Below are 17739 nucleotides of genomic sequence, written 5' to 3' on the forward strand. Positions count from 1 at the left end.
AGAAAACACAAACTAATTTATTATTTTGCATTAATTTAATTAAGTTAATTTATCAAAGGTATGGCTAAGGCAAAATTCAAGAGGCACAAAATGACAAAAATGCTAGCAGTGCTCAATAACGTTTATAATGAATTTTCCAGTGCTCTGTCTAGAATGTCTAACCCTTACTGATTTGCAGAGTTCTGGCTTTTCTCCCTTAGCAACTTGGCTTAACCTGTATGGACAGAGTAGCGTTTCTAATGAGTCTGCCAGGAAAACTAAGCATCCTTCTATTTTCAGCAAACTTTGGATCCCATTGATGAAGTTGCCGCACTTATTGCTGCCACAGTCCATGATGTGGATCACCCAGGAAGAACAAATTCTTTCCTGTGCAATGCTGGGAGTGAGCTAGCAATTCTCTACAATGACACCGCAGTGCTGGAGAGCCATCATGCTGCCCTGGCTTTCCAGCTCACCACCCGGGATGACAAATGCAATATATTTAAAAACATGGAAAGGTAAGCCTAAACACTGTCTTGTCTGCCCACTGACATCCCTCACTTTCTTCTGTGCAAGGTAGCAGGATGCAAGCAAGTGTCCTAGAGGAGGCTGCTCCTTGTGGATGAATGGCCGTAGACTTTGTAGAAGTTTTCTTAAGTAACTGTACAGCACTTCTGCCTGTTCTGCATAGGCACAGCCATTCCTGGGTTCCTCCTGTGAATAGAAAGCCAGACCTCATCTAAGGAACTTAAAGTAGAAATCCTGATGCTGGCAACTAAAGGAGAATCATTTTGTATTACTGTAGCACAGAAGAGAAGCAATGGCTGAGTGGGTATATGTTTGCTGGGTACAACACTGCTGGAAAGAGTTGGGGAATACTGCTAAAACATTAAATGCTTTGTTGCAATGGGGAGGATGGTGAAGGACCTTGCTGTTCTTCTTCCAGCCCAGGAAAGATGTTTAGGGTGAAGGCTGTGACCACTGCCTTGGCCCCTTCAAGATACAGCGGAAAAGTATTGCTGAAAGCTTGGCTGAAGCTTGAGCCCTGGCTGAGTATCTGCGCTAAAAGCCTTGGGAGCACATTGGTGTGGCACGTCCTGGCAGCCCTCCGGAGTAGCTGGTGCCTCTGCTTCTTCCCAGCTCTCGCAACTGTTTCTCCCAGAGACCCAGTCATGCCTCTAGCATATATGTCTCTGAACACCAGATATTTCATCCAGCATAGGTGCAGCTACCCAAGCCTTTCTGTCTATTCTTTCTTCCCCTGGCACCTCTCAGCAACACAAGCGGTCTTTAACACAGACTTGTTTTAGCAAGCAGCCCTTTGTGAACCAGCCAGCATTCTTAATTGTTTCCTTCTTTAAACAGGAATGAGTATCGAACCCTTCGCCAAGCCATTATTGACATGGTCCTAGCAACAGAAATGACAAAGCACTTTGAGCATGTCAACAAGTTTGTCAACAGCATTAATAAACCCTTGGCAGCGCTAGAAGAAAATGGGGTAAGCAACAATGCAAATCCTCCTTAAAATGAATAGGCAGGGACTGGGAACCCTTGGCAGTAGGAAATCTCCATGTGGTGTTCTGAGAAAGTTCATGAGAAACGTGGAGAAAGAGAGATAAGAAATGTGTCTTTTGCCTCTGGCTTCGAATGCCCTTTTTACATCATCATTGCCCAGCTTTGAAGATAAGTGGGACTCACTTGGTTCTTATTAATACTGCAACACTAGGATGTTTTATGAGAACCAGCCATGTGCTTGGGACTGGCAGGGCCTCTATAATTCTCAGTTAAAAAAGCCATTTTGATGAACCCAGTCACTCCTATAGAGAGAGTGCTAGCAGAAAGACTTGGTGTTCTTGTTGGCCATTTCTGCAAAGGTGCCGAGATTTGCCTCAGAACAGAAACTGAATTACTCCCTCACTCACAACAGGAATGCTGGTGGTGCAGAGTAAGGGCAGGTATATTGACTGCCATATGGCACACTCTGTGGAAATGAGGGCCCTAAGCTTTCAGTGCTGCCTGGCAGCATCCATGGGTTTTCTGCCTACTTTCTTTTTTAATCTTTAAAATAGATGATAGTGGCATTATATATCATATAGACATAATCAATAGCCATCTGGAACCCCATGGACACAGTGAAATTGCCTGTTAGGAACTCATTCTAAAAAACCACACCAGTTTCAATAACAGCTTCAACCAGCAGTTTTGTTGCCAGTAAGAGTAGCATATAATTTTGTTGGAGTGGTTTTTGCAAAGAGAAGATTTTCAGAATAGTTATAATAAAGTTTGCAACAGTGGCAATGTCCTGTAGGAGCTGTAATGGTTTTCTGTGTTTTCTTACCATGTTTTTCTAGAAAGCCACATTTATGACTATTGTGTATAGGGAGGGTAGGGCAGTCTTTTTGTTATCAGAAGGTGGGAGAGAGGCAGACCTTGTTCCTCACCCATTGGAAGCAGGCTGGAGCTTATCTGGAGGAGAGTACCCTTGCCCATAAGAGAATAAGCTAGAATTAGCTTTGTTCTTGGCACTTGGTGATGCTAATGAGAACTCTGTGAATGTGGAGCCAGAGTTGCAGTAGGATACTGGTTTTATCGACTTAAACTAGGAGAAAGGCTGTTAATTCTGTGGCTATGAAGTATTTTTCCCAGATAGCTCCACGTTGCAGAATGTGGCTTAAAGTCTCAGACAAGTATTGTTGATTTCTGTGGGTGCTGCACTGGACCTCGTGTAACTACAAAGTTCATTGCCCAGGAAATACCTACACTTTGTTACAAGTGCCCATTCACTGCTACCAGAACCTAGAGAAGACCAGAACAAGCCTGTGTGTATGTTTGTCCTTAGAACCATCCTTTAACAGCTAAGCCTTTGTTATCACAGTTGGTCTCCTACCTATTACAGATATAAGGAAGGATGGTGAAATACATGCTTAGATTGTAAACCTGTTGTCAGAAGTTACTAAATGACAAAACTACCACCATCTCTTTGACCTAATGGCTTCATTTATGTGCATGTTACAATGCAGTCAGGCCGTAATTATTTCATCAGATTCTGTTCTTCACTGACACTCTTCTCTCATGTCAGAATCCCTTTGCTGCCCACTGGTTTGTCACGCCATTTTCACTTCTCACCCACCATTCTGCCCCTTGGCTTCTCACTAGCTCTGCCTCTCTTTCTTCTCCATTTCCCAGCACTAGTTTCCTCGCTCAACAAATCCCTCCTTTTTCAGCCTTCCTTCCCTCTTCCAATGGTGTTGGCTTGCTAGTCCAGTCTCTCAGAGTTCCCAGCATTTCTGTGCCTCTCTACTCATTTTCTTCTCTACTAATGCATTCAGATCAGGTAACAACCTCTTCTTCCCTGCTGCTGTTTTTCTGCAGGTTTTGTTTACTGCAGGTAGTGGAGAGGCCGGCTCCCTGTTCTTAGTTATAAAATCTGAACCTGGACAGTTTCTGCTCCAGCACAGCCAAGAACTACAGTTGCAGCGAGAGTCCTCCTTGGTCCCAGGCTCCAGGAGTTCCTATAGAATCTACACAAACCACATTTTTTCCCCTGATATTAGTGACATGTCCAGCAGCTTTTCGCAGAGATGGTGACTGGCTTACCCCAGAACCATCCCTCCAACTCAGTTCCAGGCCCTCACTCATAAAGATGTGAGGGTATTTAGAAAAGAAAGAAACAGCAAGTTTAGCATCAGCGCAGAGAGCTGATAAACTCCCCTACCCTCATATTCAGAAGCCACCAAATCATTTTAAACTGCAGTTTTCAGAAAAAAATAAATCTTTGCCTGAGGCGGACACCTGGTGGGGAAACTTCAACCAACCAATTTCAGTTGGCAGTTGTGAACGGTATTAAGTAAAATTTTTTAATGTGGAGCATCAGCCCACCGGCTATCCAACAGCTGGAGCTGTAGGCGATCAAGCTGTTTCATTGTAGATGGGTTTTTTTAAACATACATACCTATTAATTCATGGGATTTTCCACAGAACCTGATTATTTATTTATTTATTTATTTGTAAGACAATTTTCAGAACTAGCATGCTAATACATGTATTGGAGGGCCTCATAAACGTTTTGTTTTTGTTTTGGGATATTCTGATGGAAATGTAAGGCCAGCAAAATGAGTGGGAGATTAGGAGGGTAAATGCTTCTCTGCTCAGTTCCTTCATTGTAACAAACATGATAAAAAACAAGAGAGAGTAATTCTTAGTAGATTACGAGCAAGTGAGGCGGCCCCAAGAAGTGGGCTGCAGCATCCATCCAGAGATGGATGGGTCTCTCTTGTCGACTGTTACAGAGGGGTGGCTCTGGATGGCTGCTCCATGCTCTTTGCATGGGTCCATCCTCCTGCCTGTTACAGAGAGCTGGGTAGCTGCTGCTGCTCAGCCTGTACAGACAGTAAAAGTAAGGACAGCAGCATGTAGAAATCGAAGTTTAATTCTGCCCGTGAGCCCCAAGGGCTGTAGGGAAATAATCTGCCCCACGAGGTATTGGCAATGCATAGCAAATCCTGCCTAAGAGTGGGAAGAAAAAGGCAATATGATTTTTAGAGAAATGGAGAAGCAAAATGTTTTCCTTCTTTCAGCTGGGAGTTTCTCAGTTCAGCAGGTTCCTATTAAAAGGTCTATAATGTGCGAGTGGGTGAAACCAATCATTTGCTGTGCTTGTTACCAGCAGAACAACACTGACAGATCCCTTTTCAAGTCTGGTCGTATATCTGGTTGTAGCAGCAGTGTGTGTTTCCTGGCCCTGTTTCCAGTCATGGTTGTGACTCAGTGTAATGTTTGCAGGCTGAGCTGCCAACCATGTATTCCAAATGGGACGGTTCCACTTATTTTTTTATTTATTATTTTTGTACATATTTGTTCAAAGAGCCATGCTGAGAAGCTGCTCTGTTTGTTTCCTTTCTTCTTTTGTTTCATAAATTGAAAAAAAATCCTTTCCAGCTCCAGCATCCTTTATCCTCCCATTTCCCTTCATGATGTCACCTAAGCCTATGACAGGAAGCCAACATCTGACATGGAGAGACGCCTCTGCACTCTGAGCAGGATGCTGGGACTAAGCACAGTTAGCACATTTTATTCCCAAGACATCCGCAACCAGCAAGCAGAGCTGTGCCCTTGGTTTGAACAGATCACAGAGGCAAACATCCTTTCTGCATTCCTGGTGGCTCACCTAGGAGGATATTATCTACTGTCCTTAGCTGAACGATCTCTGATTGTTTTCAGTGCTTCGTTTTCACATGGAACTTGTGTTTCTGGAGCTTCTATCACTTTACATTGACTTTCTTACATCATGTTTTTGTGCATTTGAAGATCTACGCAACTCACTTTGTTTCCTCAGTATTTCCTCTTCTGCATATCTGCAAATGAGGGAAAACAAGAACTCTGAGGATCTAATTTTGGTAGGAGCTGTGGAGCTGATGTTTCTGAACCAGTACCTACCAAATAATACTGTTTATATTATTAATTGTGATTTACTTTCTTTAGGAAGGACTTTGTTCCCCAGAACTTCCTTCTGAAAAATATATCCTATTAAAAGATCAGAATGTTTCTGCTGCTTTCTAGAAGCTGACTCGTACCTCCCTTTTTGTACCAAGTACTGCTTGGTGGCTTACTGTTCTCTTATCATCATTACACTTGTTTCTGTTACTCCTTTACTGAATTTAGACCTTGTTAGGTGCTAGGCAAGCCTAGTAAATTCCTTGCTTCACAGAGTTTTTCTTTTGAGTAGAAGACAAGAGACCTTGTGGTCAATTTCTGCACTCTACCCATCCTTGAAGAGTCAAGTAATTATGGGGTGCTTATACGTGATTTTTTCAAAGGTATTTTAATCCTGAGCATCTGTCTTTCAAAACTCACTTCATAAGAGATCCGCAGAGAATAGCTTCTAATCTGGATCATAGGAGCCTTTGCTCGTATTAGCTGTATGCTGGCTCCAAATATAGAGGACTGTTGCTGCGCTTGTATATGCAGCCTGGGAACCGAAAATAAGCTGTGTGTGGGCTGAAACCTTTCCTAGACTTGCAAAGGAAAGATGAGGCTGTACAGAAGTATGTTTTTAGTATGGTAACACCGACAAACTCTCAGAAAGCACAAATCCCAGTCAGGTTGGAGACTGGTGGGTTCCCATGGCCCTGGTGGAAGGCAGAGCAGGAGTATGCCTGGAGGCAGCATGGGATCTGACTCTCCTAAGGCAGCAGTGCTGTCAGTATGATTGATGCTCATGGTGATGAGGTTTGCATGCAGAGGATGACCGTGCATGTCAGGTCAGTCCTTTTTTTTTGTTAAACCAGCTATTCCACTATTAATGTGCAAGTCCATTAATCCTCGCGTTTCAGCAGAGAATTACATTTTCTGCCTACATAGTGCTCATCACTATGTGTGCAGTGATTAATGGCTCCTCACCACACATTTAAGGAGGCAGACAAGGCGTAGAGGGATTAGGTGACTCGCCTAAAGATGCTCAAGAGTTCTGTCACAAAGACAGTGAATGAATCCAGAAATGAGTTCAGTGCTAGTTCGGAGCTGCGGCTGATGTTCATAATCCCCCTATGAATTCAGCTGGACATCATATATGGTAGTCAGTAATGGCACTGATCCTTATAGGATCTGCTGAAAACATACCCAAGGCACAAAGATTTTGAGTAGGTATGCAGAGCTTTTGCTAATGGATTGCTTTTAATTCTCAAATGTTACAGAATAATGGTGATGGGGATTCAATCAAAAATGTTCTCACGTCTCCTGAAAACCGCATCCTCATCAAACGCATGTTGATAAAGTGTGCAGACATTTCCAACCCGTGCAGACCTATAGAGCAATGTATAGAGTGGGCTGGACGTATCTCTGAGGAGTACTTTGCACAGGTAAGACAGCTAAAAGTGCTGCTGAAATTCCAGGTGAGCAGCTCTTTAAGAGAGAAGATAAGTGTGCATGTTTGACCAATGTCCCAGAACACTTAAGGGAGCATTAGGCACCCTTTTAAAATACCCTTTTCTTTTTTTTTTTTTTTGAAATGATGGGATGTTCAGTGTCAAACAGTGGGCAAGGAGGTCAAACATGACAAGACAATGGTTTTGAAAGGGATATGACTGTTGATAAGAACGCTCTCAAAAATGAGAGGAAAAGAAATGTTTAGATGTGGTACTAAGGGATAGGGTTTAGTGGGGTTGTATTGGTAGTAGGTGGACAGTTAGGCTGGACGATCTTGGACATCCTTTCCAACCTTGATGATTCTATGATTCTGTGATAACTTGTGCCAATACCAGACTAGGTACCTTCAGACAGAAGAAAGCTGACATCTACAGTGCAGTTATGAAAAACTTAAGCTTTCAAGTTCTCCAGTTTGTGACTTGAGGTTATTTTTGTTTTGCCTGTCATGTTCCCATCGCAAAAGGCAGAGGAAGGGTGCCTTCTGCCTACTGTGTGCTGGCTGTGTCTGGAGAACAGCATCATCAGATTCTAGTGTTAGCGTGGGAGCAGCACTCAGCCCAAAAAATTGCTCTAAGACCTTAGTGAACCATGCTGAAGAAAGGTATTGGGGAGATAGGGACAAGGGGCAGGCATTATTACAGATGATAGACCAAATACTGAAGTTGGGCTTTGGTACCTGAAGGGGAAAAAGAGGAAGAAGAAGATAGTTTGTCATCTCTGACGGGTACAGAATGCTGCTTCCTTTAGAGGCTGTCAACGGATACATGTTCTAGATCCAAATCAGTCACAACTTAAAACAGTAACACACAGTTACTGGGGGCCAGCTCTGTGTGTTAAATGCAGAAGGGAATTTGTCACTCTGTGGGAAACACTGGAAGGCATTGTTCAGTGGTGTGGCTGAAACCTGCCCAAGAAGGTGCTGCTTCTTGAGATTGTTCAGGTTTCTCTGTTTATTTAACAGTTGCACGTTCTAGTCAGTGCCAAACAATCTGCGGCTCAAAGAAGCCATTAATGGAATGTTACAGAATAATCACAAGAGTCTTCTTTGCAGACTGATGAAGAAAAGAGGCAAGGTTTACCTGTTGTGATGCCAGTTTTTGACAGAAATACTTGCAGCATCCCCAAGTCCCAAATATCATTCATCGATTACTTCATCACTGATATGTTTGATGCTTGGGATGGTAAGCAAAATTCCACACATCTTTTGTAAACATTTGAAGCTATTGTGATATAGAATTGCTTTCTTGTGGCTCCTAAAGAAAATGGGAGACAAGAGAAGATTCTTGTAGTTCAAGTAAATTTAATAACTTCATTATTGCTTGGAAGTATTTTTATCCTGCTACAAGCCATTCTCGTGGCTTCTCTTTAATATATCAGTTTCAGGCAGTGTTTAACTCTCTTAGTTTCAAACTTGCTTCTCTGCAAATGGAGGACAGAACACTTTCTCTCTGAGAGCACTTTGGGCATAACCATTTCATCCATGTTAATATCAGTTACTCTTCAAGACAAATTTCCACAGTCTGGAAAATGCCTGGGGGAGCAACTATTTCCTTCCAAGCGCTGCCTCTGTGGTAGAAGTGGTCAGAAATGTGACTCTCCTGAATGCTAGATCATGACATGTGACTGAGATTTGATGAAGTAGGATAATTACAAGCATAATTAGTTATGCCCCTCCTGGAAAATGGCGTCCCTTTGCTTGCAATATCAGTATTAAATAGACTCTCAAAACTGCTCTCAGTAGCTTGGGAAGGTCCATGAGTGATGAGAGCTATAAAGCCAGAAACATTTCAAGTAGCAGTGTGACAGATTTAAGCTTTCCTACTTAACACAGTTGCCTGGACATTTAAGTGATATTTAAGCAGACAGCATCATGTGACTATTCCAATCCTGCAAACTAAATACACTCTGCCCTTTCTCCCCTAGCATTTGCAGACCTGCCAAATTTGATGCAGCATCTGGATAATAACTTTAAATACTGGAAAGGACTAGATGAAAGGAAGCTGCGGAGCCTCCGACCACCACCACCAGAATAGCAATTAGACTATGGTGTGTAATTTACTAACCAGATGCATATTTATTCAAGCTCACTTTTGTTCATGTGATTTGAGATATGTTTCGGTCTCTTCAGTATTACAGTAAGGATAGCCCATGCGCTTGGGGAACTTTCAAATTCAAGAGAACATGAGGTCAGCAGCTGACTTCCACAAACTACCATGTGTGGACTCCAACGAAATAAGCCTGTCAAGTGGAATTACACTGGATTGCTGCAGTACTCGTACTGAAGAGGGTTTCTTAGTGAACATGTTTTGCGCTATCTTCTTACCAGTGTGCGAAGCTGGAAGACCTTGAAGAATCCATACGAAACTGGACATTCACTAGAAGATTTTGCTTAATCCTCAACTCTGCAAGTGAAGAAGAAATACCTATTAATAGTGACTCACAGCTCTTGTGAGAAAGCTACATGCTTTTTATAAGCACTTAGGACAGTTACATAGAACAATCAGACATTTAAATGCAACTCTCCATGAAGGAATTTTTGATCTATGAAAAATAGATGTACTCTATTTTTTCACATCACAGAAGGTGCAATCATTCACTTCTGAGCACTACTGAAAGTGAGTTCTCTTTAAGAAATTTAGTAGCATATGTAAAAAATAACACAAGAATTTTTGAGGTTGATCGTTAGCATCTATGATTAAAATGATATGTTTTATTTATTTTGTTAGATGTTCAATATTTTCTATGAATTTATAAATACTTAAAAGCCAAAGCCAACTTTAGATGCATTACAAATTTACATGATTCATACTCATTAATATACATTTAATTGATGTACAGACCTTTTATTTTCATAATGCAAATACAAAATACTATACAATGATACATTTTTATTGCACTGTAAGGATAGATGTGTATGTTTAAATATTGTCTGATTTATGTTAATTAAAATTAAGTTCTATTGCAAAGGTCTCACTTGAGAATAGTAGAATAAACAAGAAATGTATACTGAGCACCAGAACCACAGTAGTTCTCCCATAAACCAGTGACGACCACCTGATCTTCCCTTGGCTACAAAAGATAATAATAACGTGTTGGAACTTTTTGTTTTCTCCCTTGAAATTTTATGACTGAATTCCCTGTCAAAGTCTGCCTTATTTTATATAGTATTTCTACAAAGCATTCCACAGCATATATGAAGAAGTGATACTACACATCTAAGAAATTTCAACGTTTTATAGCCTATGTCTTTTCCTCTGCCATGAAAGAAACAGAAAATAAAGCCACCAACAAAAGCGTTTAATTCAACAAGTTTGTAAAGGCTGTGTACCTTCACAATTTGAATAAAACCTTCATAGCAAACACCAGAAAACAATAAAATGTATATTTTAAGGAGTGTCAAGGTCTGACCCACTTCATTTGGATTGTATATGTACTCCGTAGTTTGCAGGCTAATGGAAACATGGAATTCCTTTGAAAATAACTGCTGACTGGGGAGGGGAGAAGTTTGGACTGTTGTTAGGGTGCTGAGAGGTGGTAATGTGGCTGGTGAGTCCCTCTGCGGCCTGCCCTTGGCAAGCCCATCCAAGCCTCGTGTGCGCTGAGACAACACCCCGCAGCTGGAAGCCGCGCTGGGCTGTACTGCGCTGAAGGAATCACTGACTACTGTCAATTCAGAGGCAACGAACTGACATTAGAGAAGAGGCATTTTGAACCATTCTTCAGGAAACACAAGCTGAGGAGGTGGTGGATGATGGAGCGGTTCAGGGACTGCAGCAGTTGGAGCTCTAAAGCAGGTAATAAAGGAGCAGGCGACCTTTCCTGTTGTTACCTGTTTCTGTGTTTGTCCTTCATCTCCAAGCTGATTACATTCATGGGCTGCCACCATCTGTACCTCACTGCTGTCTGTGTTTGCATCGTGCCTTTCTTCAGTGCTGCCCTCACCCTGCTCACGTGTTCTCCCCTTCTGCTTGGAGTCTGGGTTAGGTGCTGGGAGATAGAGGATTCCCTTTTGTAATTCCCCTTAGTTCATCAGTGCTTGTATATTGTCAAGCCCACTGGGGCTCAGATTCTGTTTAGAAGCACCCAGACCTTAGCAATATCTCAGTGATTATAGTTAAGATGTTGATCTTCCGAATGGCTGATAATCATTACTGAAAGAGCAGACCAATTTCCATTGAGGACTTACAAACAAACAAGCAAAATATTCTCTCTCAAAGGGAACATGAAAGGAGAGGGAGAGTTGGCTGCCAGCTGCGGTGTTTTCCTGGCAGCATCACAGTCTGTTTCCATATACAGGTACCTATCATAACTGGCTGTCATTTGCTACCTGGTGTTATTCTTTTCCACTGCATGCAGGCTCCTCTGCCTACTTCAAGGAAAGGCTACTCAGGCTTCATCAGGGGAAAGCTACAAAGCGGATAGGAGAGGAACAGCAACTGCATGTGGGTCCAGAGAATGTCTACAGGAAAGAAGTAAAAATATTTCTTCATACGCATAGTTTTTAATGTTCTGGGTTGTATTAATGAACGGTGAAAGCAGTTAATTTAATCTACCCTAAAAAATGCCTGCTGAATCATCATTGAAAAGAAGTGATCAACATAATTAATTCCCTGAACTTCACACTGCATCTTTAATGCCATTACTTGGAGTGTAGAGCCATGCTCATCAGCCCTCTGTATCAGCTAGATTTACGCCCATACTGGTGTATAATAATTTCACTTAATGTAAAACAGTAATTTGCAGCCACTGAGTGCAGCTCTGTTCATTCTGTTGTCCATCTGAATTTTGCTGTTGCCAGGAAAAAAATGTAATTAAAGAAAGTTTGAAACCAGCTTGCCTGATTCTCACCCAAGCTGGCTTCCCACTGATCTTCCCTCTACAGATACATCCCGTTTGCTTTTCCAGTCTGGCACCCAGTGATGGAGCTCTGCTTGGGACAGAAACCATGGGTTTGCTGATGTAGTGATGGTTTTTCACTGTTGAAGGGAGAACACTGGAGAAAACTGGAAGAGTACGTCTAGAATTATTCCCCATTTCAAGCAGGCCGGCAGTCTTCGACAGCATCTACACTTTTCGTTTATTCTTGCTTTAATGCTAATACAAGAGTAAATTCCAGCATAGCCGAGATGATGGGGAGTTCTCTTATTCACCGCTGGGGTTTTAATCTAACAGTGCATTTTCAAATGGAATAAGGTTCAGCAATTCAGCATTAAATGGGCCATTCAGAGTTATTAGCCTTTTTTCATGCTGCATGTTTTCAATCTGCCGCTAAACCTGGGTATCAGGTTCACTAGCTTTCAGGTGAGCCTGGAACTATTCTGATCTGGTAAAAAAGAAAAAAGTTTGTTGTTTAGCTATGAGTATCTTGGTCCCTTCAAGAGGCAGGTATAAAATTCCTGGTTAATAACTACTTCCTCCAGTAGGAGAAACCAGACAGGTATTGCACACAGCCACCTTGTCACAAGTCTGAATCTGGCTTTCATACTGCAGTTTTCCCAATGACTATATATAAGTAAAAAAACTCCCAAAATTGAATGAATGTCATAGTTTTTGTTGCAGTGCGTTTCTCAGTAGCCATGTCTCAGTAGAGACATCACTGATATGACATTTAAGAAAATGTGTCATGAACACGAAGGTGTTGAAGCAGTGACAAAGCCATTCCTACATAAAAGAGGAGAAAGGATAATAACATTAAATATCTACTAAACCCTCACAGGATGCTCAGAAACAGCACAAGGAAAGTGTAGCCAGTTGTGTCCTTCTGTGAGACGAGGAGGGTTTGAGTCATGACTGAGTGGAGCACTCTGAAGTGAAGTCTCGGAGCTATTCGCAAGCTTCAAAATAAATCATCTCCGTTGATGTGTGACATCATGCCTCCAAGGTACAGTGGTCCCTGGGGTGTTTGTTAAATGAGAGTGGGATGAATTGCATTTCATCCTGACGTGGTGTTTGGATGCAGGAAACAAGCTTTTAAATTACTGCCCTATCCCTGTGCAGCCTGTACTGCTGGTTCAGAACGAAGGGGACATCCAGGTGTTTCACATATGTCTTTGTTCTGCTGAAACAACGGCTCTGTAGGCAAAGGGGTTCTGAATGCTTTCTCTCGCTGCCTGCTTTGAACATTACTAGGGCAGTGTCTTGTGTTTTCATTTTCCCACACGTCCCAAACAAACCTCAGCGAATTTTACTTTGCTAACCATGCATGGCTGTGTATTAGAATCCTCCATAACAAACAAGGCAACTGAATTTAAAAGGCCAGGGGATTCAGAGCCACTAAGCAAAATGGGCTTGAGGCTTCTAAATGCCTTTCAGCTCCTGGACCTTCAAGCCAGCCTCTGGTCTAACAGTGTTTCTTGGGCCAGGGAAAGGATTCTCATCTTCCTGTATTCCATTTTTTCCTTTTCAGAACAATAAAGTATTCTTTTCTTTCTGATTGAAGTTAAAGTGAGCCTGGAAAAACACCCCATAATGGCTGAAAGCCTTCTGCTGGTATCCACAGCCAGGAGAAAGCAAGCATAGTTATGTGAAGCAGACTGTGAGCAGTGCGTTGCTGCTGCCTGCGGGGTGTACATGTATGCAAGGTCTTTTATATTGTTCTTCCACATGCAAACTGAAGTTCAGGAGTGCTCACAGGCACCTCTGCCTGTGGGGTTCTGCTAGCAAATGCAAGCGGCCATGGACACTTGTTATAGTCTGAATCACTCCTTTCTTGGGTTGCTTGCTCCCCCCCTCGAGTGGCAAGAGTCATTGCTGGAGCTAAAACTAATCTTAGTTCAGACCGTGGTAATTAACAGAAGTTACTTCATCCTTTAATCACATACACTTCCCTTGAGGTTGAGGAATAGCACAGCAATGTTCAGTCTTAGAAAGAAGTGAGGAAGACAATTGCCTGGGCTTCGGGTGGAAGGAGGAAATGAGCCAGTGTGCAATCATTCAAATGAGAAGTTGGTCCTGTCTGTCTTTAATATTGCAAAGTAGTCTCTGATGTCAGTCCTTCCCTCGCTCTCATTCCATTAGCTCTGAGCTTGCCCTGAGGATGCTGAGCACCAAGTTCAGTGTGCAGCACAGCTCGTAACCAAGCAGAACGTTATTCTGGTGATCTTGCAGCTCTTCAGAGGAGGGGTGGGGGTGTCACTGCTTGGTCTTCAGCCTGAAGATGAAATGGAATAAGCTTGACAAGATTCCATTGGTGTCTGCAGTGTAGAACATGCAAGGAGTATTGCTTTTCCACCAGGAACGCAATAAAATAGATTTTTTTTTTCCTTTTTCCTGGCCTAGAGCTGGGAGCTGCCAGGCTGCTGTGAGGGCCTGAGCTTGAACTGTACCTATTTTTCAGAAAAGAGGAGGAAATTGAAGAGCAGATGATTTCATAATGGTTTGCCACTGATGCTTTACTGAGCTGCAGGTCAGAGCTCCTGGGAAGGCAGAAACCCATCCCTCAGCCTTTGCTCTGAATTCCGTGAGGCTCAGGGTGAGCACAGTGCCACCACCACGCACCCAGAGTCCCGTCCCCAGCGGTGGGTGGTGCCAACTATTTCAGACACAGCTTCCCGTAAGTAAGGCCACAGTGATACAGCATCAGTGTAAGTGCTAAGAGACAGGCGAGGTGCCCAGCCTGTACAGAGCCAGGGCCTGGGCAGGGAACGGCACCTGTCACATCAGACACAGCTTTTGGGGGTGGTTGTGAAGCGGGCATCCAATCGCACAAATAGATGGTTTTCAGGACATCATCACAGCAATGTGAAACTCCTCTTGCCCTGCAGCCAAGCCCTAACGCTGGCTGAGCAGCCCCGAAAATCCACTCTGGCAGACTTTGTGCAAATGTGCTGCCCTGCCGTGACAAAACGCTGACAAGACCAGGTCAGAAAGACAAGTTTTCTCCTCTCCGTCACATCAGGAACCAAAAAAGAAAGAACACAAAAAGCCTTGTTTTAAACTAAGCTGTTTGAAATAAATGGACTCTCTGAACCACAGCACAGCACATCCCCAACAACGTTTGTTAAGTGAACATCAGCAACACAGTTTGGTCTGGCTCAGTGTGTATCCATAAGGTGGCATTTGTGTTGCTTTTGCCGTAGCGTTTCTAGAAGCCGGGCTGAAAAAAGGCGGTTTCCTTTCATTTCCAGTCAGCATCACAGGGGAAACTTCAGCGTACGCCGATATCTACAGCTCCCCTCCGCCCGAACGTCATCAGCGCCCGGCCCGGCCCGGCCCCGCCCGCCATCACGCATGCGCCCCGGGCCGGGCAATGACGCCACGCTCATTTCGCGCCCGGAAGCGCCGTGGAGCCCTCAGGAAATGGCGGCGCTGCAGGGCGGGCGCGTGGCGCGGTGTGTCATGGCGGCGCGGCTCGCGAACAGCGCTGCTTGCTGCTGGAAAACGTGAGTGAGTGCTGCAGGTGGGGTTGAGCACGAGGGAGCGGGACAGGGAGCCGCCTCCCGAGCCCTGTGGCTGGGCCCGGGGAGAGAACGGCCAGCCCCAGGGTGTCCCAGCGCTTCTCCCGGTGTTGTCCCGGAGGACTAAGAAAGTGGAGTCGGTGCCTTCATGCCCACCCCGCTGATACTATCCTCCAAAAGGAAATGGTGGAAGAACAAGGCCTGCCCGCGAGGTAAGGGCAGGGCCTGCTTCCTCCACCTACAGGGCTCTCGTGGTGAGCAGAGGGGACGAGCTGGCGGGGGTGGTCGGAACGGACCGCTCAGAGCCGCTGCGTCCCGTGATGATGTGCGTTTGTCCCTTTGTTCCTGGCTGCAGGGCGGACGGAGGAGGGACGGCGGACGCGCAGGAGCGGCGCGGTACCCCGCTGGGCAGCTCCGCGAGGTCAGCCCTGCTCGGCTGGTGCGATCCTGCGGGCGGCCGTGCCCGTCGGCGTCATGCCCTCCAGTGGCGGCCGTGTGTGCCGGCGTGCTGAACCCAGGGCAGCGGGAGCAGTGCTCCGAAGCGTTTCGTGTCTCTGGGTGCAAAGGTAGCTCTGGTTCTTAGATGTTCCTCTTCACGGGGGAGGAAACGCTGTTGCTTTCAGCGTGAGGCTGAGACTCCTGACTGGATTTAAGTCCCTGTTGTGCTGCAGTGCCTGGGTTGCCCTGTCTGTCCTGCTTATGTGTTACTGCATGATGTGAGACAACAGGGGGCCTCGAGAGAATCCCAGAAGTGCCTAAAAGCAGTCCAGAAAACAAATCAACTCGGTAGCAGAACCGGGCTATTGACTGCCCTCTGGCTGAGGCAGAAATAACCTCGTAGCTCTGAGGAGAATGACTCCAGCCAGCTCTGTGCTTTCAGGAGATGCTGGCAGCTTGCAGCAGAGTTTCACATCCTGATTCTGTCTCCTTTTCAGCCAGCACTGTGGTTTTAATGGATGTTTTTTCTGTTTTGTTCTCTGTTCTGTACAGAGACGCCACAAGCCAAATAGGATTCTTGCTAGGTACATAAGGCTAGCTCAGCATTGCCTTCTCGTCTTTTTGTCCCTGGTAAAAGGGACTGAGTATAACTTGTCAACCTAGGAGTCTGTAGGTAGCCCTGGCGAAGTCCCCAGTTAGCTGCTGGGTGAGCTGTGGTTGAGGCTGTCCCGTCCTTTGGCTGTTCCTGCTGCTGCTGCAGCCTCTGCAGGGATGCACAGACCAGTGCTGCAGGTTGGGGCAGCCTGTGGCATTTGAGCAGCCAGTGCCACAGCTTCAGGCATAAACCCCCATGTTTCACTGAAGATGAATTTTTTTTCTCTGCCAGCAAATACACGTAAGCAAAGGAACAGAAAGAAAAGTGCCAACAAGTACCAGGAGAAGCATGTCTTGCAGCACATAACTAATTGTCACAGACAAGGGCAACTCGTTCTTAACGGACCTTTGTTGTTTCATGTGGTCTAGCTCAGCAGTGAGCCAGAGTTTCTGTAGATAGGCTCTCCAGGGCAGTGGTTGTGGCTGGAGTTCATCAAGCTGCTGGAGTTCAAGAAGTGTTTGGACAGCGCTCCCAGGTGTGGGGCTTCAATTTTGAACGCTCCTGCGTGGAGCCAGGAGTTGGACTCGATGATCCTTGCGGACCTCTTCCAACTCAAGATATTCTGTGATTCTGTAATTGCAGCTTGGGTGCCTTACTGATCTGATCAGTAGACCCTGGAATGGAAATGGTGGCCTCCTTGTAAAGGATGTATATAATGTATATAATTTACAGTAACAGCTGTTTTAAAGAATTGTGCACGCCTTTTTCTTTGCTGTGTAAATATTTAAGTGACAAGGTTGACGTTCCTAAGAGAGTAAATGCTTGGGTTACAGCTGGCATGGGAAGCTTTTATTAAACAGAAACATGCAAACTTATTTCCTATTTTTTTTTCTAGCCTGGCAGCTGATGATTGTTTATTTGTTCTTTTTTCAGGTAGTTCTGTTGCTGCCTTAGCAGTGTCATATGCCATCCCTGGTGATGACCACTGGGTCTGATAAGCTGGCTGCTCCTGTGATCTGCGGGTTTGTTGAGCCAGCAACATAATGGCAGAGCTGTTTGGTACCTTTAGAGTCTCAGTTGCACAGTGTGCAAGTACCTCATATCTGGCTCAGCAAATCAGTCCTTGCAGCACACCTGTGAGATAGTTGTGGAGTCCCAGGGACTGGGTTAATGTAACATCAGAGATGAACAGCTCATCCTGGAGCCGGAATACAGGTACAGTTTAAGCACTTGAGATGAAAGCTGTGGGTGGAGAGTGATGTCGTGGGGCCATTGATGGGGCCAACAGAATGTAGGCTTTCATCAGAATGGCTTCGTTCACCTGGCAGTCTTTCTGTAGTAAAGGTGTCCTTGAGGAGTGTCAGTCATCCTGGTACCTCTGCTCTGATACTTGTGTGTTTTTTGTTT

The 17739-nt window shown here is 44.5% G+C and overlaps 1 protein-coding gene and 1 non-coding gene across 12 annotated transcripts in view; both read left to right on the forward strand.

The window, feature by feature from the left end:
* Positions 1 to 17739, forward strand: part of PDE8A (phosphodiesterase 8A) — a 141503-nt gene that overhangs the window by 123004 nt on the left and 760 nt on the right. For 6 of the 11 annotated variants that reach the window (XM_046899148.1, XM_040706766.1, XM_046899151.1 and 3 more), the window contains exons 18-27: positions 280 to 497; positions 1345 to 1477; positions 6672 to 6836; positions 7955 to 8084; positions 8827 to 10697; positions 11260 to 11375; positions 11786 to 12784; positions 15030 to 15284; positions 15655 to 15865; positions 17266 to 17547. In XM_046899148.1, the coding sequence (XP_046755104.1) occupies positions 280 to 497; positions 1345 to 1477; positions 6672 to 6836; positions 7955 to 8084; positions 8827 to 8936 (756 nt within the window). In that variant the 3' untranslated portion in view covers positions 8937 to 10697; positions 11260 to 11375; positions 11786 to 12784; ... (1 more) ...; positions 15655 to 15865; positions 17266 to 17547. Of the gene's footprint in view, positions 1 to 279; positions 498 to 1344; positions 1478 to 6671; positions 6837 to 7954; positions 8085 to 8826; positions 10698 to 11259; positions 11376 to 11785; positions 12785 to 15029; positions 15289 to 15654; positions 15866 to 17265; positions 17548 to 17739 lie in introns of all 11 variants that reach the window. The other 5 variants (XM_046899145.1, XM_040706767.1, XM_046899147.1 and 2 more) reach the window with 5 other exon arrangements.
* SCARNA15 (small Cajal body-specific RNA 15) lies at positions 15478 to 15539 on the forward strand. The gene has a single exon (NR_035355.1). It is a non-coding gene; the product is annotated as a small Cajal body-specific RNA 15 (primary transcript).

Source organism: Gallus gallus, chromosome 10 (genome assembly GCF_016699485.2).
Source record: "Gallus gallus isolate bGalGal1 chromosome 10, bGalGal1.mat.broiler.GRCg7b, whole genome shotgun sequence".
In the NCBI taxonomy this organism is placed as follows: Eukaryota; Metazoa; Chordata; class Aves; order Galliformes; family Phasianidae; genus Gallus; species Gallus gallus.